This window comes from Topomyia yanbarensis, chromosome 2, assembly GCF_030247195.1.
Source record: "Topomyia yanbarensis strain Yona2022 chromosome 2, ASM3024719v1, whole genome shotgun sequence".
NCBI lineage: Eukaryota > Metazoa > Arthropoda > Insecta > Diptera > Culicidae > Topomyia > Topomyia yanbarensis.
This window is the reverse complement of record NC_080671.1, coordinates 32,462,448-32,484,660: the sequence shown is the minus strand read 5'-3', so window position 1 is coordinate 32,484,660 and position 22,213 is coordinate 32,462,448. Positions and strand designations below refer to the sequence as shown.

The following is a 22,213-nucleotide window of genomic DNA, read 5'->3' as shown; positions in this document are numbered from 1 at the left end:
CCCAATTTCGCTCAAGTATTTGCGTCACGACACGAGTGGAATCATCATCAGCTGTTATAAGTATAGTTGGTTCAATTGGTGTGATTGCTGGTCGTAGACTTGGATGCTGACAGCAACGAACTCTCGATCCAGAAGTTGTATGTATACAAGTGCTTAGAGTCGATTGATTTTTCCACGAAGATAATTGAATTTTATTTTTCTACTAAAATGAGTTACTTCCCCTTTTTCTAGCGCGGCTATCTTTGTACTTTTCGCAATTATGAACCTTAGCATATAACGTCACGCTAATACAAAGTGCAACAATGATTCGCATCCCAAACGATCGGTGGAGATACAATAAGCTTCGTTTTACTCCGGTGTTTCCCGAATCCAGCAGTCAGTGATAAGCAAGGGAAGCCAACGCTAATTGCGTGAATTTCGAAGAAGTGCAAACAAAAGCCGTGTTACTTCGCTCTTTTGTTCAGTTGTTTTGAAGCGTCAGCAGTTCGATTATTTCCGACCGCTTGCCGCTATCAGTGAATCACAAACTACGAACTAATTTGGCCTTTCGGATTATGCTCCAGTTCCACCACCCTTTCTCTAACCACTCTATTCAACCAGATGCTACCGATATTCATAGGGTTACCACCTCTGGAAAGGATTTAAGCCGGAGATTTTTATTGACCCGGTAATAGACTTCAAGGAACATATGAGTATTCGCTCGAATCAAACAGAAATGTGAACCAAAGCGATTGCTCGACATTTATCACTTTTTATTACCCAATGAGTTAAAAGTGATAATTATGCCCTCATTCATTCCTTCCAAAACCAGTCAGGGTATCAATTTAGTGCTGATTGATTGGAATATTACCAAAATAAACTCACATTTGCAAAATATAGGGTAAAAAGGCATAATACGCCCCACCGGGGCTAAATGCCCCTCTTCGATTCCCAGGATTCCTGAATTATCTAAAACGTAAAAATGACTGTTAACAGTATCGTTTCATGAAATCAACGTACTAAGTTAGTTTGGTATTTTAAATATGTTGCAAAATAACAATATACACAAAAGTTTCAAAAGAGCTACTTTTATGTAAGCTTCCACTTTTTTCAAAAGCATTACAACCAATTAGAAATAGTCGGATTCGATAGAACTATTTCAAGTAGTTTACTAGAATGTTATAGTTACTATCTTAGTTTATAGCTTGGCTTAAAACTATGTGTGTGTGTGTAGAATTATTCATGTATTCACAACAGCTCATCACCGGCCAAAACGCCCCACCCATTGTTGTGGGGCATACTCACCGATTGCTGTGCTGCATACCGTCCTCTTGTTGTGGGGCATATTACACTTTCACCGGGGGCATTTTGCCCTGGGTGAAAGAAAAAACTAGAATTTAGGCATCTTTGAAAAATGTTTCATTGTACTTGTATCAGGATGCTTTTAATAAAAAAAATGAAACGGGTACTAATTTCTAACTAATATAACAATAAATTAGAGTAGTTAGTGAGAAGATCATAGCGTCGAATGGTGAAATATAGCTATTTTTGCTTAAGGGGGGCGTATTAGACCTGTTTACCCTAATGCTCACCGCTATTCAGAGCCAGAGCCGTAGCGTGCGGTTGGCCAGGTTGGCCCCCGTCAAGGGCGCAAGCATGGGGGTCTAAAATCTTGATCTGCTTTTTTAAAATAAGTGAGGTTAAGTCATGAAATTAGTCATGATACGAGTATCATTCCCAGGTGCACACAAAATTATTGATTGAAAGACGAACTGAAAAAGAAAGCCAAAGCAGACAGCAAAAAGGCACATAACTGAGACTCTACCATAGGCGTCAATAGACTACGCTAAGGTCCTGTTAGTCCAGAATAAACAACAAATAAGACAAAGACATCAAATATCAACAAAAATAGCGAAAAATATTACAATTTTTTCCGATCGTTTTCTCAGTTTCGTAGGAACAAGGGGTACGGAAATGCGGTCAGTAAAGCCAGCCGCCTGTTTAAAGTTATAGCAAAGATCGTAGAGTAAGCTAGATCAATTATCATCGAGACGATAACCCGTAGTATGAAAATTGAAGTCTTCTTGATGCCGGTATGAGTTCCGTAATACCACAAAGTTGCCGGTTCCCAACCAACCAATCTTGCACTAAGTTGAATCTCTGGTTGAAATGTCACATGGTTATTGGTGTTCCTGGAAGCGTTGGAAACTTTGTTTCTTCTGAATTTACCAGTTGCTGTTTGTTCGGATTTGTGGCAGAGTTTTTTCTTGCTGGTATATTTAGCAGCCTTTCAAAGGAGAGAAAAAATATTGTTACGAAGACTCATTTGCTAGTAATTAGTGCAATACTGCATGCATGATGCGCGGGACCAACAAACAACGGATCATGCAGACGATCCTTGTCAAAGAAGACGCAAAGCAGCCTCGTCAAAAGGTCACCCGACACTAGTATGGAGATCCGGTGCGATTGTCACTCAAAATCGTAGCTCACTGGAGCAAGGGGTCCTTTGAAACAGAGAATTCCGCCCTTCAGTAGATTCACGCATGCCAAGCTCGAATCGCTAACTACACCATTGATCTCAGCATCGTTAGCGGGCATGTAAACGCATTAGTTCCTCATAAAAGTCTTGTCGCCAGTAACGTCATTTGTGAGCACCAAACAAAATATCACAATCCTGAGCTTATCTAGGCGAACGTTCCAAGATATCTAATACAGCTGAATATTTCTGCGTCTTGCGGAATATTAGAATACTTCGCGGACTATCTTTGACACGGCAGAGGATCGGATACGGTCGAACCCAATTCAACATATTTGATTTTAAATATAAGCTCAGATCTTTGGCGACGAATCTTACTCGGCATCCATTTTAGGATCATTTGGGTCAATTCAGGAGTACACTTAATATACGGTAGAGTGCCAATATTTATGGTCTTCCTGAAATCTCAGATCGGACACACATCAAATGTGTTGCCACCTCAAAAAAGTTCCCATACAAAATTTGAGCGCCATCGAAAAACAATGAAGCGTCGAGATCTGGTGTAATGTTGAAAAAATGTCTTTGTGGTACAAGGAATATTTTTGAATTGAAATGGAACTTGAGTTTGGAAAAACAGTTTTTATTTTTTTTTTGGTATGCCAAATGTTTTACAAAATAAATGAAATGTCAAAATCTAATGTCAATTCGGAAAAAAAACATGTTTTTTTTTATTTTTATTTGAAACTAGCTAATACCCATCGCGCGTTGCTGCGACTTTCAACGTAGTAGGAGGAAAACACCATTTGTTCCGAAGCGCCATCTGGCGGACAGATAATCCCCAACTAATAGCACACAAACACGCTCCATAACAAATGCCTATTATGTGCAAATTTTTACAGCAATCGGTTAAGCCGTTTGGGAGTCTATAAATCATATACATACAAACATTGACCTTTATATATATATATATATATATATATATATATATATATATATATATATATATATATATATATATATATATATATATATATATATATATATATATATATATATATATATATATATATATATATATATATATATATATATATATATATATATATATATATATATATATACATATATATATATATATATATATATATATATATATATATATATATATATATATATATATATATATATATATATATATATATATATATATATATATATATATATATATATATATATATATATATATATATATATATATATATATATAGATAGATAGATAGATTTGAAAATTAAAAGTACCAGAGAGGTAACTTTTGTCAATACAATATTTTATGAGAAGATACAAGATCCGTTGTTTCAGGCAGTTCTAAGATATTTGGCAGAGAAAATAAATTAAAAGCGGCCTTTTCAAACCGCAGTACCAACTCAAATCCAGAATTTTCCAAGTTTCATAAAGGTTATCTTAAAACAAAATTCAGGATGGCAGTAGATTTCGACGCTTCATTACATTTTAAGCCATTTAGCATAAAAAAATGGGACTCGATTTTTGAATATTTTTGTGTGTGTTTTCACGGGTGAAAATTTTTGCACTTTGGCCGCTTTGTGCAACCTCTTAATCGCGTCCGATTGAGCTAAACTTTTTTGGTTGATGTGCGTCCGGTTACTAAATTCGATGATCACCTGTTTTTCATACATACTATTGGCACTCTAATATACAACTGTCTGAATGGATGCTCCCTCCGTCGCCTTCAAACACCTAGCGTCAACTGCTTGCCTAAATATACAGTAAAAGATTTGTGGCTGAATGTTTCATGAAATGAACGATAGTCAAACATGAATTATTTAGGGAAATGGTGGGCCATTTCCATGTACACAAATTATTATTTGAAGGTCGAACTAAAACAGAAAGCTAAAGTAAACCCCAAAGGGGCGCAAAACTGAGACTCCGCCAAGGGCGCCAGAAGACCATGCTACGGCTCTGTTCAGAGCCGTTCACACTACGCTGTAAATTATTCACATTTGTAACGGTTTTGAGCATGAGCATGATGGCCGCACAATTCGTAGTTGCTACTCCGCGATTGACCAGAACAAGCGAAATTGCACAGAGAATCAACGAATGGAGCCTGGGAGTAGCTATCGATCCTCAATGTGTACGTTTCGAGAGTTCTATACTTTGACATGCCAATAACGGCGCCGGCCACGTCCTTAAAGTCATCGGGGAAAGGAAGGAATGTTAGTGTAACAAACGTTATCGTGGTATCTCCACGTTTGCCACGGGAAGGAGGTTTTGTTAGTATGATGAGGTAAAAAAATACAGAAATCTGGATTCTGATGAGTGGTACGATCTATGTAACTCTCAGTAGTGTTGTCATGTATTTATTGCTTTGGACAGCCAGCTGCCGAGAATGGATGATAGATTTATCGTTTATTGAATTAATTAAAAAAAGCTCGATTCGTAAAAAAAGCAACTTTAGCTCCGGACAACCGACAGTCGGGAGTGCTGCATATGTTTAATTCAATCAAACGGCAGGTGAACGAATCAAACGGCGAGGGGTTTTGATGTACTTAGTTGATTGTCTAGAATTCGAAACAATTTCCAACAAAACGGTCTGCGATAACTGGTTTTTGGCAGAAGAAATTAAGAATTTTATAGTTTTACGGGTATCTATGGAGAAATTTACCATTCACCAAGTGGAAGCCACAAAGATTTCCGGGAAGCGTTTGAAGATTGGTTACAGGAAATTATTTCGGAGGAGAAGATAAATATCGTTGGTGGAGATTTAAATATCTAGTGGGGTGAACGTGGTTATGCTCGAGAACTGAAAACAATAGTAGATGCCGTAGGAATGAATCAAAAAGTTTCGGAACATACCCGTGCTTGTCTCAGGAGCAGCAATTTTATTGACTTGGTTTTCTCCAATATTGAGGAATGCGAAGCTAAAATTGTAAAGGACTGGAAAATCACTGACCATCAGACAATCGGAGTAGCTTTTATTGGTTCTCCGAAGTTGTACTTGCCAGACCACACATGTATCATGGAAAATGTACTCTAGACAAAAATTACAAAACATTCTCAAAATCGACAGAATGCTTTTGAATGATATAGCATGAGTGGAGGGAAAAGCCCAAGTTCTTAGTTCCGCTTTGACAAGTGCAGTAGCTCTATTAACCGAAGTTTGTGTAATTCCTCCAGACCAAATAAATGGTTTGGACCTCGTTTGGCATCGATAAAATCCCAAAAAGATAGTGCATATAGATTATTTAAAGAAACAAAAAGCTCCGAGGTAAATCTTAATATTTAACTAAAAAACTGCACTACCGCCAAAAATTAATATTTTTTCTAGACTCCTTGAACAATTTTCTTCAAAAGTCATCTTGCGGTTTTATTCTAGAGTAAATAGAACCAGAGATATGATCAAAAGAATATCAAGCGTTTTGGCAATTTGCCAAAACGGGGGGTGCTCCCATCACCCGAGGGATGGTTCAATTGACACAAAAATTTGGGTTTTCATATATTGGCCCTAGATGAACAATTCCTCCAAATTTGGTTCAAATCCGAAATGGTCGATTACACGTGCCTTGATCACCCATATATCATTGATCGAAGCAACCTTTGAAGAGAAGTGACGTGTTTGTGCTTAATTGCTGGCTATTAATTTTTTCTTAATTTTAGACTGAAGAAAATTAATAAATTTCATCGGAAGAAGTGTTTGCGGTTCCCTATCAGAACCGGAGGAAGAAGGAGGAGTGAAGAACGAGACAATAGGAGTGAATTCCTGATTTTGCTCGTTGAAGGAAGGAAGCCACGCAGTTACAGGATTGGATCCTAAGCAGGACCAGACAAGCGACATTCAAAGCTCGTGAAGAAGAAGCATTCAAGCAAAAGGAAAAGGATAAGTATTATTTTGCCATTTTTTATTTTTTATTGTGTTAATTTTTTTCTATTAATTTTGTGTTTTAATTAAAATTAGTTTATTTCATTGACTATTTTGCCTATGGGCGGTGACCCGGATGATCCTCTTGACCTTTCTGAATCTCAAGATGATTATCAAAATTGTGAACCTCGTATAAAAAAATATTCTCTGTCAGCTAAAGGTCAATTTTCGGTATATTTTAGGAAAAAGGAGAAACCAATTATTATTCTCCTTATTTTGGCAGGAATATATAAACAATTTAAATCGGTAAAAGAAATGAAAAAAATCTCTTTGGATAAACTAAGATTTTTTTTTATGATTGTGATGAGGCAAATTTGTTAGTCACATCCAAGCTATTTGCTAACATTTACGAGTTTATATTCCATGCAATCTAGTTGAGATTGATGGAGTAATTTTTGACGAAGTTATTGAATGTAATCATATAGTTGATTGTGGTTTACGAGTTTTTAAAAATAAGAATATTGCTTCTGTCCAAATCTTACATAGTAAACACCTATATAAAAACCTGTTTTAATCCACTTAGCGGTGCAATTGGGCCTTTCTCGTTTATCCAAACAATGATTTAATGCCTGGTTACGTTCAATATAACATTATGGAAATGTCTACTACATTCTTATCATACTTGATAAGCATATATAAGTACACGACTCTCACGAACCTGATAAGCAACATGTCGACACTGACATACTTGAAACTAACCAAAATATAATATTTATATAGCTTAATCAGCGTGAGTTCATGTTAACTTCATGGTGGAAAAGGGAAGGGATACAATTAGTGGGAGGTGGAAAATGCGTCGGAAACCACAAAACTTATTTTAATATACGGGGTGGATGAAGGGAATGCAGGAGGGAGGTTGGTCTGAAAGGCGGGGGGGAGGGGTGAGAGAAAGAGGGGGGCTGAGAGGTAGGAGGTGGAAGAGTAGATGAAGGGTTCAACACCGAACTTCATATTATACCTTCCATTTGAGACTAGTTTAGTGAAAATTGTTTCAGTCATCACCGAAGTCGCTTTAGATCTGAAATATGACCAGAACCCAGGACTTCCAGAATTATCGATAGTGGACAATATATTCCAATAATCTTTAATTCGCCATCAGTGATCTAGGCCTGCTAATTTGATGTTCATTTCAATAAGTAAGCCGAAGTAATTTGATGTTCATTTCAATAGATTTTAAACCTATGAAGTATTACGATTGTACCGGTTCATATGAGAAATTACTATGTGACCGCAATAACCAACCTGTAACTCCGTAACCAAACGTCAGAACTGAACAAAATTCAATAGCAGTCATTGGGGGTATTATATCTTTCAATTGAAATCAAGTTTGTCAAAATCGGTTAAGAGTTTGCTGGAAAATAGGTGTGACATTAGCTCGGGAACTTGGCGAGTTCCCCGGGGCATCAAGATCCGTTATAGGTGACCAATGTGGTCAAAACTACTTTGATTGGTCAATAGTGTTCTAGACCCGCAAATCCAAGTAATGTTGAACGTAACATACATACATACTAGGATGGGGCATTGTTATATGGAAATTCGTAATCATAACCACATCAACCGAGCACAGCAATTTTTTGGTTCCATTTGGGGTTCCAAACAACTGCAAAATTTGAGGTCGATTGGTTTTGAACCGGTGTAGCGCATTGCGTTTGAAATTTGTAGGGAAATTAGTATGGGAAAACCTACTTTTTTGCATTTTCAATTTTACAGACTACACATAGAAAATCAAGTTATAAATTTAATGAATTTTATAATGATAAATTTATAACTTTATGTGGGGGTATGAACGATTTATCTAGAAGATAAATAATATTTTAACTCATGGCAAGACCAGTTAATAAAAAAACGGACTGGTTCAATTTGCAGACATTGCCTTTCCGTCTAAAGAACGTAACCAGAGACATTTCGAATACTCCACCAACAACCTGGGTCCATCAATAATATTTCCATTCCGGGAAGATACTTGATAGAATCGGGAATTGAACTAAATAGCTTCTATTTCAGATAATTCTCTGTAAGACATTTACCAATTATAATAAATATTCAATGTTGTTCTATTTTATACAATACTGTAGAATACATATCAACAGATTTAACTAAAAACATCGATTGGTCAAAATTTTCAAATTTAATATCTATGGATATCCATAAATTTTATAAATCGTTAGGAACTCTTGGAAACTATAAATAGTTTTGCGACACTATACTACAATGTTTACTAAAAGCTCAAACCAAAAAAGCTATACACAAAAAATATCAAAAATCCTACATTTTGGTTGGATGTAGAATATTCCACCCTTCCAGAATCGAAATCTTTGGCTTACAAACAATTTCGTTCAACTGGATTACAAAAAGATTATCTACACTATCGCAAAATGGAAGCTATGTTTACACGGAAAACAAAATTAAAGAAAAGTTTTTATTGGAGAAACTTTATTAAAAATTTGGATAGGATTAGTTCAATGTCCACATTATGATCCACTGCTAGGAGGCTTCGTAATTATAACCCTTCTGATACATCAAATTCTGAATATTCTGAAGATTGGGTTGATCAATTTGCTTCAAAGATTTGTCCCGATTTCGTTCCTAACAATTGTCAAACATTTTCGCAAACATCTTCCAGTCCTTTTCCCCACCTGAGTTCTCCTCTTTCACTAGAAGAAATAAATTTTGCTTTGAATTCTTGTGTAAATACTTCCCCTGGATTAAACAAATTGTACTTTCTAAATTACCTGATATTGGTAAAATTCATTTAAAAAATTTATTTAACCTTTTCATATCACAAAATATTATACCATATGACTGGCGCGAAATCAAGGTTGTGAGCATTCTAAAACCAGGGAAAAATCCATCATTAGTTGATAGTAGACGTCCCATTAGTTTAATATCATGTATACACAAATTATTAGAACGGGAGAACATATTATCTAATTCTCAATATGGTTTCAGAAAAGGAAGAAGTACTAGAGATTGCACAGCTCTTCTAGCATCCCAAATTCAATTATGTTTAAATCAAAAACAAGACATGGTTACAACATTTTTAGACATCTCAGGGGCCTATGATTCAGTATTGATCAACATACTTTCCCAAAAAATGTTTCAATTAGGAATCCCTGCTATACTTGTTAATTTTCTAAACAATCTTTTTTCTTTCAAAATTATGCATTTCTATTTAAATTATCCCGACATAGTCATTTTGGTATACCTCAAGGATCTTGTTTAAGTCTATTTATATACAATATTTACACTAGTGATATTATGCAAATTATTTCCAATGGCTGTATCTTTTATCAATTCGCTGATGATAAGGTTCTTTCAGTTGTGGGAAAATATAGATACGCTATTCAAAATTCCATACAATCTGCCTTAAATAGATTAGAGAATTAGTCTCTAGAGAATGGATTTACTTTTTCGATTTCTAAAACTCAGTATAGATTTTTTACACGAAAAAGATCAATTTGAAATTTTCATCTTTATCTTAATAATCAGGAGATCCTGAAAGTTAATGAATATAAATATTTGGGTATTTGGTTTGATGGTAAACTCACTTGGAAAAAACGTATTGATTACCATGTTAAAACTTGTACTAGGAGAATTAATTTTCTAAGAAGTATTTCTGGCACGTGATGGGAGGCTTCTCCTACTGATAACACTTTATACAACGACTATTTCTTCAGTTTTAGAATCAGTGGCGTAGCCAGAAATTTGGTTTGGAGGGGGTTTTGATGAAAATCGCAAATATTTTGAAAAAATGCTAAAATTTAATATGAGTTTGATAAATTATTGAAAACTCAAAAACATAAGTAGTCTAATAGATGTCATTCCAGTCTACAAACAAGAAGGATCAACATGGAACAGTTTTCAAACCTCTATAGATTATTTTCTTGTATAATATGTCCAGGCCCGATGAGAGGGGGGGTCAGCCAGGGCAATTGCCCTGGGGCCCGGGTCGTATTTGGGGGCCCGCGTTTTTACTCGGTAGATGGGCGAACACGTCCGGTATTCATAGAAGAGAAATAAAAATATCAATAGTAGTTTCTTTGTAATCATTCGTCTTATTAAATTATTAAATGATGGAGGCGTAAAAAATGAAAACTTTATTTGATAGTTGACATTTGTTAAAACAAACGTTCTTAAGGAAATTGTCTACTTTGTGTACAAGTTAAAAAAGCGAGTTTTATTACTTGAATCGAGGAATACACTACGAAATATTGTGAAGCCAATTCAAAATATGTTCGAAGAAAGCAATAGAACGTCAAACAGGAATGCGAGCGCACGGACAAACGCATCCTCTTCTACGTTTGCTTCTTTGCTGGTTGTGCTGGTTGTTGGCGTGGAGATACTGGGCGTGATTGTTGTTGAGTGAATATTTGTTCCTGTCAGAGCCGTAGATATTGATTTTGTAGCCGTTTGTGGTTTGGCATAAGATAACGGTGTGTTGTTTACGGTTATAGCAGATGGGCTTATTGTTCTTTTGCACAAAGTATTCCGTGGTGCAGTTTTTTTTTTTGCAGAATTCGTTCATAGGAATCTTCCATGGGTGCATAGTCATTGATCAGTGTTGCCTGATGAAACGTCCCATTTTCGGTTGATCCGCATAAAATGGTTTCGTATGAAGGAGTTGGTTTGTACGGAAGAATTCTCACCATAAGAACAACGTTAGGGACATCCGGGAAAACGCGAAGTTTCAGCTGTTATGAAAAGATTTTCTCCGTATCTTGACATAAATTTGTTAATCACGATGTCAGGGGCGTGTGGAGATAATTCATGTAAGCGTATCTCTCTAGAGCCCTTGCCTATATATACTGGGATGATGTTGTTAACGTGGCAGCTTTCGTTGGTGTGCTGCACGTTGTTCACAATCTACACGTTTAGTAATTGTTTCACTTCCCGAGTAGCTGATCTTACAGGACATTTCCAAATCAATATCAACACAATTAGTCTGCAGTCGTTTTTACCGTGTATCTATAGCGGAACGATTTTCAGTTTCTACTCTGGGCGAGATGAGAAGGTAGACCGACCTTAACTAACCGTTGAATAAAAGGTTAATTTTTATATTTTTGTATTGATATAGAACGTACTAGTATTTTCCCTCTAAAAATGCATTGTGTTGAGATAGAACGGTGATTTTGGGCCTCACCAAAGATGCGTGTGATGTCTATAAGAACCCAATTATGATGCGCAAAATAAAGAAATCAAATCAGTTCAGCTAATCCAACAGCAGCAGTATTCAATTGCCTACTGTACTCACAGTTGTGTTATTTGCGTCTGATTACTGTGTTCTGTGTTTATATTGTTGTCTCGTCCCACATATTCTCACAGTTTACTTATGTAAATAGAAAATCTTTTTGATTTGATAATTTTAAACAAAAATTTTGAGCTGCATCTGCTACCTTCTCATTTTTCTTACAACAAAAGCCAAAAACTGCTCCACCGCTACCAGCAAAAAAAAACAATCCATGTGTCGCTTTGTCTGCACAGTACAAGCAAAATATTATGTTCCAAGCTACTGTGTCGAAAAAAATGAGTGACGATTACAAGTAGAAAGTGGCCTATTGCGGTCAAAATATATTCCTATTTACTTTTCGAGACGTTCCTTAAGATCTATTGTTAAAAGTACAAATGGAGCTAAAGATGGCCAATGTTTACACCATACAATTTCATCATGTTAGACATAGCGTGCTGATTATGTTCCAGACCATCAATGGAACAGAAGCGTTTGTTTCGCGAAACAAAATATATCCGCTCACTGTTAAAATACAAATTCTAAATCCCTCCGTGGTTTGGAAGTATTATTCCCGCTATTGTAGCACCTGCAGATCCTTTTTTCCTTACCCCTAACCTTACTACTTCCCCAATCCTTGCCATCAGGGAAATGATGAAAAAACGATTCATGGCAAGGCACAGATCTCCGATCTACATGGGGAATGTGCCATTTGAGCCAGACGCTGCTGATTCCTGAATACCCACAAATTTAAAAACTTGTAACTATGGCAATTTTACCCTATTTTTTCTTTTTTTTATTAATAGCCCGCCCCTTACCCCCACACCAAAAAGCTCACAAACGGAGCCCCCTGGTAGTGGACACATCAGTTTTCAGCGTACAAAAAAAGGTCAGCACAACAAAACAAAGTTACGAATCGCGGAAACGCTGAGAACAAAAAAAACAATACGAGACCGACAAAACACAAAATTTGACAAGAAGCTACGGCGAGTACCCAGCGGAAAAGAATCCTTTTAAGGGTCCCATCGTAGCTTTGCAGGAAGCTCATAATAATTTAAATTTATTTATTACTTATTGCTATAAAAAATGCATTTATCAATTGTTTTTATTAAAAAAAAATGTTAACCAATTATAACTAAAGGAATAAGCTCGATTGGTGGTGAACGAAGTTTATATTAAAAATTCTCCTATTTTATTTTTTAAAATTAGTTTCAATTTTGCTTGGAAACGAGTGCGACATGTTATTTGCTTTAAATCAGTAGGAAGCTGGTTGAATAACTTAGGTCCGATGAAAGAAATGCGTCTTTGACCAAGGTTCGTGGATACTCTGGAGTATAATAAATGATTGGCTTGTCTGGTGCTGTGAGCTCGAATTCCTGTCGTAAATTCTAGATTATTATGAGCAATAGTATTATGCAAAGCATTGTGGATGTACATTATTGTTTGGTAGTTAGTCAACCCAAGCAAAGGTAAAATGTTATGGCCATTATTATTGTATAACAAAATAGTAGGGTACATAAATGGTTTTTTATAAATAATTTTAAGACATCGGTTTTGAAGCGTTTGTAGCTTTTTCAGATTCGAAATACTGGCACGGCCCCACACAGATACAAGGTAGTTCAGCAATGAGTGGATGTGCGCATAATAAAATTTTAGAAGTACATGCTGGGGAACAAAAGAGCATACTTTACGCATAGCCCCACATAACGATGCAACTTTTCTCTCTATAGATGTTATATGCTCAATCCAGGAGAGTGTGGGGTCTAAGTGAAGTCCTAAATATTTGAAGCAGTTAGTTTCCTGAATTACAGACTGTCCCATTCTTGGGTCTGGATGCACGCCTATAGCTCTTCTAGATGAACGAAACAGCATATATTTAGTTTTTGATAGGTTCAAGGAAAGAAGGTTTTCGTTGAAATACGTCGTTAATGTTTTTAAATCCGATTCAATGTCGCGTACAATATTCAGGCAGTTGTTGTTCGGGTAGAACAACGCGGTGTCATCCGCGAAAAGACGAGGTGTCCCCTTTAACCCGAGTCTACCTAGGTCATTGATATACAATAAAAATAACAGTAAAAATAACAGTGGCCCAATATTACTGCCTTGGGGCACTCCTATTTCTATTGGTCTATAAGAGCTACACTAGTCTCCAATAGATACGAATTGGTTCCTATGCGACAGATAGCTACGAATAATATGATTTGCTAATCCCCTGATACCATAGCATTCTAACTTCTTAAGCAGGATTGAGTGATCCAGAGTATCGAATGCTTTTTTATGACCAGAAAAAGGACACCAACAATTCTTTTGCTATCAATTTGACCAATGATGGAGTCAATTAGTTTGGTCATTGCAATTAAAGTGCTGCAGCCCTGTCTGAACCCATACTGGTAGTTGTAAATTATGTTGTGTTTGTTCAAAAACTCGAGTAGTCGAGTGATGAGCAATTTCTCAAGAATTTTATTGAAAACGCACAATGTTGAAATTGGTCTGTAGTTGGAAGGTTGGTTTGGATCACCAGCTTTGAAAATTGGAATTACTCGGGCTATTTTAAACAGTCTGGGTACCTGCCGGTTTGAATTATTAAATTAAAAGCTTTGGTTAGGATATTTGCAAAAGTGGTACAGTTACTCTTAAGAACACTAGCGGGGATCTTATCAAGACCACAACTGTTATTTTTTTCGAGGTCTTTAATCAAAAGGATCACTTCGTTTATGGTTGCAGGACGCAAGAAGATTGTTTTTTGGACGTGTTGTATATTTGTAATAGGATTTGAGTTGGGACTCGTGGGAATATTGTCGGACAAATTTTTGCCAATACTAGAGAAATATTCGTTGAAAACATTACATACTTCTTTAGTCTCAGTGACTCTGATATCATTGGAAATTAGGCTGATGGGAACATCCGACTTTGAACGACCAATACCACGGAATAAGAAGCTGTCGAAATTCGCCTGTCTGGCACGCTATCTGTAGATGTGGCAGTACGAGTCAACCGGAGTCTAATAGAAACCACGGAATCATGAGTTTCCCGTGGCTGAAGAGATACTAACTCATACTGCACTAGAGGACATAGGTTTAAAAGGGCCCGGCAGTAATACAAGCCTTGAGGCCCGACGCGGCTCTCGACGGCCCTGAATATGTCAATGAAGTCAAAAATTGCGATTTTTTAAAGTGGGATAAATGATCTAAAAAATTTTCAACGTTCAAGATCACCTAATATAATAATCCTTGACTTTGAAGGTTTGACAACTTCGGGAAGTTATCAACATAAAACAGCGCCTGCTTTGATATAGAAATTTTAGTGATTAACTCTCATAGAGGTAATTATGGTGAATTAATTTTTCAAAAATATTAAGAGACATAGTGCCTTCAGCAAAGTTTTTGATAATGTCATTTCAAACAATTTTGTTGAAAATATGAAGGCTACATGAATTCAACATATAGGGATTTAAATGGACTGGGCCTGCTATATTTCTTCTTAGTGAAGAAAAATTTAGGTGAAAACTATTTTTTTATGCGCTACGGATAAAATTGTTTGAAACAATCGTTGCGAGTTGAGAACACAAAACTTATAACTAAATTATGGATGGATGGAACTGAAACTTGCGTTTCGACTTCATCTCATCAGAATCCGACACTAACTTGGTGGGCGGACTAAGCTTGCGCCGAATTGATGCTAGCTCCTGAAAATGGAATCACTCTTTGTGTTTTTGAATCCTTTTAATATCTGGGAATTATTTGTTTTATATCCAGTTCCCTTATTTTTTTGTAAGCTTCAAAGGCACCTTGAACGCAATGTGAATTTATTATTTAATTACCGCAGAAGAGATTTATCAAATACAGTAATTTCAGAATAGCTTGTTGTAAAGGTTTTCTACTACTATATTTCGATACTCTGAATATGTGGGATATTTATGTCTTTGACAAAGTTGTTTGAAATAGCACTTTCGAAAACTTTGCTGGAGACATTAAGTCTCGACCCAAATTTGCTTGAAGAGTAATTCTTCTCTATAATTACTTCTAGGAGGATTAACCGTCAAAATTATTCTATCAGCAGATGAACAGTTTTACGTTTTGAAATTCTTCAATGTTACTTAACATCGAAATTTGGCAGTTTCGAATGAATGTGATCGTGACCGTTGAAAATGTATCGGGCATTAATTTTAATTTTCTTCATTAGTCAACCTCACAACTTGCAGTACTAGTACGTAGCACACCAAATTTTAGTACGCCATCCATTGCATCCTGCTAAGAGGCTATTCATATAGTTGATAATACAACAAAAATCCAATGCTCATAAAACCGATCCTGACCTGCTAGAGACAAAATTACATCAGCTTTCAACTAGTTTCTGAAATGTTATTCTTGTTGTTAACCATATTGAATTGTTGTCTAAACTCTACACAATCTAAAAAAAAACAATTTCAGCAAATGTTGAAATGTATGTAAGTTTTCGGTAAACAAGCTTATGTTTTATATGCAATCAACCTATTCAAATTTAGATTCCCATTCGAAAAATTGTCTCTAATCCATATTTTGAAGCATCTTTCCAAAAATGAGCTCATAATAATTCAGACAGTTATTTTATATTACATTGAAGTAATTTGACAACTATGGGATTTTGGCTAAGAGATAAGTTACAAGATCCCCTTCCCACAATTTTCCAAAAGTTCTCATGACGCTTTAAACACAGTTCTCAATGTAGTGATCAGAGAATATTTTTCCAAAAATATTTTGTGGAATATTAAATTAAATTCGTCAGCATCAATTTTTTTTCAATCCAATTAATTTTGGTTTGGGGGGGGTTTTAACCCCCAAACCCCCCCCCCCCCCCTGGCTACGCCACTGTTTAGAATATGGTTGCTATACTTTTGGATCAGCTTCAAATTCTCATCTTTTAAAATTGGAGAAAATTCAAATTCGCTGTTTAAGAATATGTTTAGGTTTAATTCAATCAACACATACCAAATCTATTGAAATTATTTCTTTTGTTCTTCATTTAAAACTTAGATATTATGAACTAAATTGCAGGTTTTAACACAATGTTTTTCTACTGTTCATCCAATAGTTCCAATTCTTGATTCATTATTTGAAATCAATCCTTCAAGTAGAATTTTAATGCCTTACATATCATGTACCACAGAAGAAATAGTTAAATCTCCTACCCATGTTTACTGTCCTTTCAATATTAATGTTCATTGTACAAAACCCATGATAGTTACTTCTTTAATTACTCAGCTAAACAATATTCCTTCACATCATCTGTTACAATTTGCCAAGCTAATTTTTCATCAAAAATTTATTAGTATTGATCAAAAATATTTCTTTTTTACTGATGGATAGATGATTGATGAAAAGTCCGTTTTTGATATTTATAACCACCTATTTTTTTCGTTTACATTTATCTTGTTCTATTTTTGTAGCAGAATTGACGGCTTCATTCTTTGTATGCACAATAATAAGAACATTAGAGCCCCAGTCTTATTATATTTGTTCTGATAGTCTAAGTTCTCTATTAGCATCGGAATCACAAAATTTGAACAACAAAACTCATCATATGATATGGTTAATTCGAGATGTAATAAATAAACTAAGCACAGAAGGTTTCTCAATTACTTTTATTTGGGCACCCGCTCATTGTGATATATACGGGAATGAACAAGCAGATAGATTGGCGAAATTGGCATTAAGCATTAAGAGGTGTTTTATATGAACGTGGTATTCAAAGTAATGAGTATTTTCCTTTGATACGTCGAAAAATTTGAATTTGAGTGAAATGGGGCGTTTATGTCACTCTATTTACCAAATAGTAGTCGTAAATCTTGGTTTTATAAACTAAACTTTTTCTCGTATAATGTCAAATCATTATACAGAAGTCACCTTTATCGCATTAATATTATTGAAACAAATATATGCGAATGTTCAGAATTTTATGAAGATAGTGATCACATAATTTTACATTGTTCTCGATATTCTGAAACAAGACTCCATTTTCTTTCTTCTCTTTCTTATATTGGGAGACCTATTTTCCACTCTATAAGAGAAGTAGGTTTTTTATGCCTTTTTCAGACGAGATTTGATGAAATTTCACTCAAAGGGGCTTTTCCCTCGCACACAATCGCAGCTGACATCCCATAGATCAAATATTTAATTTCCCTGATTTTTTTTCATTCAACTTGTTTCGTTTAATTTCGATTTATTTTCCCAGTTGGATACTCCAAAAAAGTCTATAATAAGGTGTTGGCACTTACGTCAAAAACCCAAAAAATGAATAAATTGTGGCATTTAGCTCCCTAGGGAGAATAAGCATGTTGTCACATTGACGTTACTTTGGTCGCTAACAGTAAAATATCAAAAATTCTGTAACACCGTGATATCAGTCCCGCTCAATTCTTTCGGCCGTACACGTAATACACCGAAACCTCCATTTACGAACCAAGCCGGGGGTTCGTAAATTGAATTAGTTCGTAAAAAAAGTGTTCGTTATTTGGGATTTAGTTCGTAAAAAAAGTTTGCTTCACATTCTTATTAATATTCGTTGGTTGAGCAATATTCTCGATAACCCTGACAATATGGATATTTTTGGAACGGGCTTGACAAGTAGATGCTGAAAATGGACAATTGGAACCGTTTTGAAATCCAAGATGGCGACTTCCGTTTGAGCTATATTCTCGATAACCCTAATAATATGGGTATTTTCGGAACGGGATTGACAAGTAGATGATGAAAATTGACAATTGGAAACTTTTCCAAGTTCAATATGACGATTGCCGGTTAAACATTATTCTTGATAACGAACAATATGGGTTATATTCGTCAACCCTATCCCGAAAACACCCATATTGTTGAGGTTATAGAGAATTGGATTCCAAAATAGTTCAAGACATCGATTTCCGTCATGCACTCGTCAACTCCATTCCGAAAATACCCCTATTGTTGAGGTTATAGAGAATTTATCTAAACCGGAAGTCGACATCTTGGATTCCAAAATGGCTCAAGACATCGATTTCCGTCATGCACTCGTCAACCCCATTCCGAAAATACCCAACTTATATTAGTAACAATTAACTAAGAATACATAAGTATATAACGTCATGCTGTAATGTACGAACTCAAACTTTCCAAAAAGTGTTCGTTATTTCGAATTTAGTTCGTAAAAAAAGTTACGTAAATCGAATATTACGTAAAAAAAGAGTTCGTAAATGGAGGTTTCAGTGTATTCCTGTCATTCTTGAATTAAGTGGCTAGCGGCCCAGTCAGCTGTTTGCTACTAAAGAGAAGAATTCGAAGCACGAAAGCTCTAACTGAGCCCCTAATTAACCAAACAGATCGTTTACGATGATGCGTGTTTTACGTTCGAAGGGCCACCAAGCAGCAGTCAAGTTCAAACCTTACATTTCCGTCCATCTCGTTCAGTTCAGCGAACCGATTCAGAACATGTTCTGCTTACCTCCTCCAAAGAAAACCAATCAGATGAGCACCTCCGAAATGGTAGTGAGTTAATCGATCACGCGAATTCATTAACCTTATCAAGTTATCGATGAACCCATATGAATCTAGCACAGAAAAAAAACACGCAGAAAAAAAAACCACACTACCGCTGACGTTTACTGCCAATAAAGGATAACCGCAATCGCAATATGCGCGAAACAACCGCATTGTGGTGGTCGGTGGTGGCGGCAATGGCGTACTCCCGAAAAGAATCAAGCAAGTAAGCAAATCGCTTGGGAAACAAAGTAATATTCGTGTGGTTAACCCTTGATAGACCATTGTGTTCTTGTGCTGAACATATATTGAATTGATATAATTAAGTCAAAATTGTCTAGTTACATGTGAATGTCTACTTGATTTACATAATAAATTAATGTTCAATGTTCTACGTGATAGGTTAAAAAAAATCAACATTACAGGGTTTAACCAACTTTGTTCTGTGCAAACTATATTCGTTCCGCTTGAATTACCATTTTGCTTCGTCTCGTCTTCCTTCTCGATTAGCGTAAGTATAGCAATATACATCTTAAAGGGTAATCAATTTAAGTGATATTTGCACCTTTCTATCGTCAGAGGATAAAATTACGAGGTTTCTTTTTAGTAAAGTTCTTATTCACCGTTATGATTAGCTTTTATGAATGGTCAATCAATGAATGGTGGTTTCGTTTTTGCTTCGGTAAATAAAGCGCAGCTAAGCACTGAACTGACGTCAGTACAAACGTCACGCACAGCTTGCTGAGATAACTATATTCTATGCTCGGAAGGGTTTGATATTCCTAAACAGAACTATGACATCAGGGTTGCAATTATCACTTTTTGTAGTCAGAATATGTTCTGGTTCTCTCATTCAAAGGTAATTCGGTTCATACCACGGGAAGAAGATAAGTTTCAGAAATTCCAGCCAACTTGGGAAGGATCGTAAAACATGCATTTTTCTCTCTCAGCAAAACCCATTCGTTGCTCGGAAAGTAAAACCAGTTTCTGAGGGAAACTCGCCTTCTTAGTTCTGCTGATTAGGTAATGATATTATTCAATATAAGTGCAAGTCAGCGATTTTTTTTTACAATCTGTCAACGTTGAATTTAGATAGATCATGCAGAGTGACACGTAGGAAGCCCACCGTTTTCAATTAATTGTATAGAAAATCCCGCTACGGGACGCGGTTTTTACGCGGGATTGAATTGAGATTATGTTATCATTTGCCGTATATATACTTTTTTCAACACTTAGAAAGACACTGGAATAAATTTTCGAACCACAAAACAACATTCCCATCCCATTCTAGCGATCATCCCTACTTTATTTGAACCTAACAAAACACAGCATAAACCACAATCATAGCCGCAACCGCAAGACACTTCACCACCCAACGATACTCATTTCTCCACTTTGGCCACTTTCTCGGGAAACATCTCGTCGATGGTCGCATTCTTCAGCAGTTTGTTACCGATTTCCGTGAAAAATTTACTCAGATTTTTCTCCAAACTCGGAATCATTTCGTCCAGAAAGAGGTTCGAATTGTCGTTGATCACCTGATTGCCGACCTTCCCCAGGACCGGATCGCCGCCGAACAGATTGTCCAGCTGGAACTTGCCGTCGTCGATCTTCAACCGCAAACCGATCCGATGGAAGCGAACGTAACTCTTGCCGTCGATTTTCTCCGTGTAGCCGCGGACTCGAGCCGCCACTCGTACGTTTGCTGCAACGATACGAGTGAATTTATTATTCTAAATTAGTTGATTAGGATTTAGTTATCTAATTATTTGGTTTGGCATTATACTAAAGAATGTAAGGGTTAGCTCAGCAGGTCCTCATTTCGGCAAGAAAATTTTCGATGATTGGGATCATGTTACTTGTGAAAATCAAAGTGTGTCAACAGAAAAACTTTGCTCAAAACGTCTAAAATGCATGGATTCAATTCAAAAGCTGATTTCCGCTGTGAAGTTGATTAGACATGATTGTGTTGTCACCTCAGTTTGATTAAGATTTCTAAAATTGCCAAAGTTGAGTACCGGCCGGGCTCTACTAGGATTTTTCTCCAGACATAAGGCCATGAGGCCATGCGGCATCCAGCGGTTTAAAGTTTCTCAACCAAGAATTGATCCACTGGGTTCCTGCTCCCATGTCGTTAGAGGCGACTTAAAACAGGAGTCCTCAAGTCAAGGTGTTTCTCCGTTCCGAGGAATGAATGGCTGGCAGGACTAAAATATTATTTGGAATCTTCTAGCTGCTGTACAACAAGTGCTGATGATGAAATGTGTAGTGCTGTGATCGAGTATAGTTAGAGTAGCACAAATTAATCTTCAGCATAAACGTACAGCAACTATGAATCTATCCCGCCATGTACAGGAAGGAAAAACTTCTATAGCTTTGGTTCAAGAACCGTATTTCCGTAAAGGAAACTTCTATGTTGGACAGCTACATAACCCCATCTTCATAGCTTTCAACAAAAATGGCATGACAAATCCACGTGAAATACGTCGTGCATGTATACTTGCGAATAGCACTATTGACGCATGTCTTATATCCAACCTCACAATTCGCGATATTTGTGCTGTCACAGTCAATATGACTGTCGATAACATAAGCAAGAAATACGTCTATTGTTCGGCATATTTACCGCATATAAACCATCACCTTCTGATGGCTTCAAAATGGTTGTATCATACTATGGCGAAAGTGGTTTTCCCCTCTTTATCGGCAGTGATGCAAATGCCCATCACATAATTTGGGGCAGCTTAGATATTAATTTGAGAGGACCGAATTGATCGAACAAATCTGCATATACTTAATGTAGAAAATCGCCTAACATTTGCACGAGCTGTGAGAGAAGAAGTGTTAGATGTAACTCTCTGCTCTGACGGTGTTACGCATGAGCTGGCAAACTGGTTTGGACCAAACGAGCTCGAACCGTCGTTATCTCATTATAAGTACATCATCTTTAATCATTTAAACGTCTCGCTAGATATCGTCATGATTCGTAATCCCAAATCTACGAACTGAGACCTCTACGATGAGGGCTTGGCGACTAGGTTTCAGAGGAATCTTCCACCAATTGAATCTCCGTGTGACTTGTATGAGGTCGTGGTCAAAACAAACTCACTCA

General features: G+C 36.3%; 1 protein-coding gene across 1 annotated transcript in view; it reads right to left on the bottom strand.

Moving 5' to 3' along the window:
* Positions 1–20,386: 20,386 nt before the first annotated feature.
* The window catches only part of LOC131682093 (uncharacterized), a 33,219-nt gene continuing 31,392 nt past the window's right edge, over positions 20,387–22,213 (bottom strand). Inside the window, exon 4 of the mRNA XM_058963305.1 lies at positions 20,387–20,806. Within this exon, the coding sequence (XP_058819288.1) occupies positions 20,484–20,806 (323 nt within the window). The 3' untranslated portion in view covers positions 20,387–20,483. The remainder of the gene's footprint in view (positions 20,807–22,213) is intronic.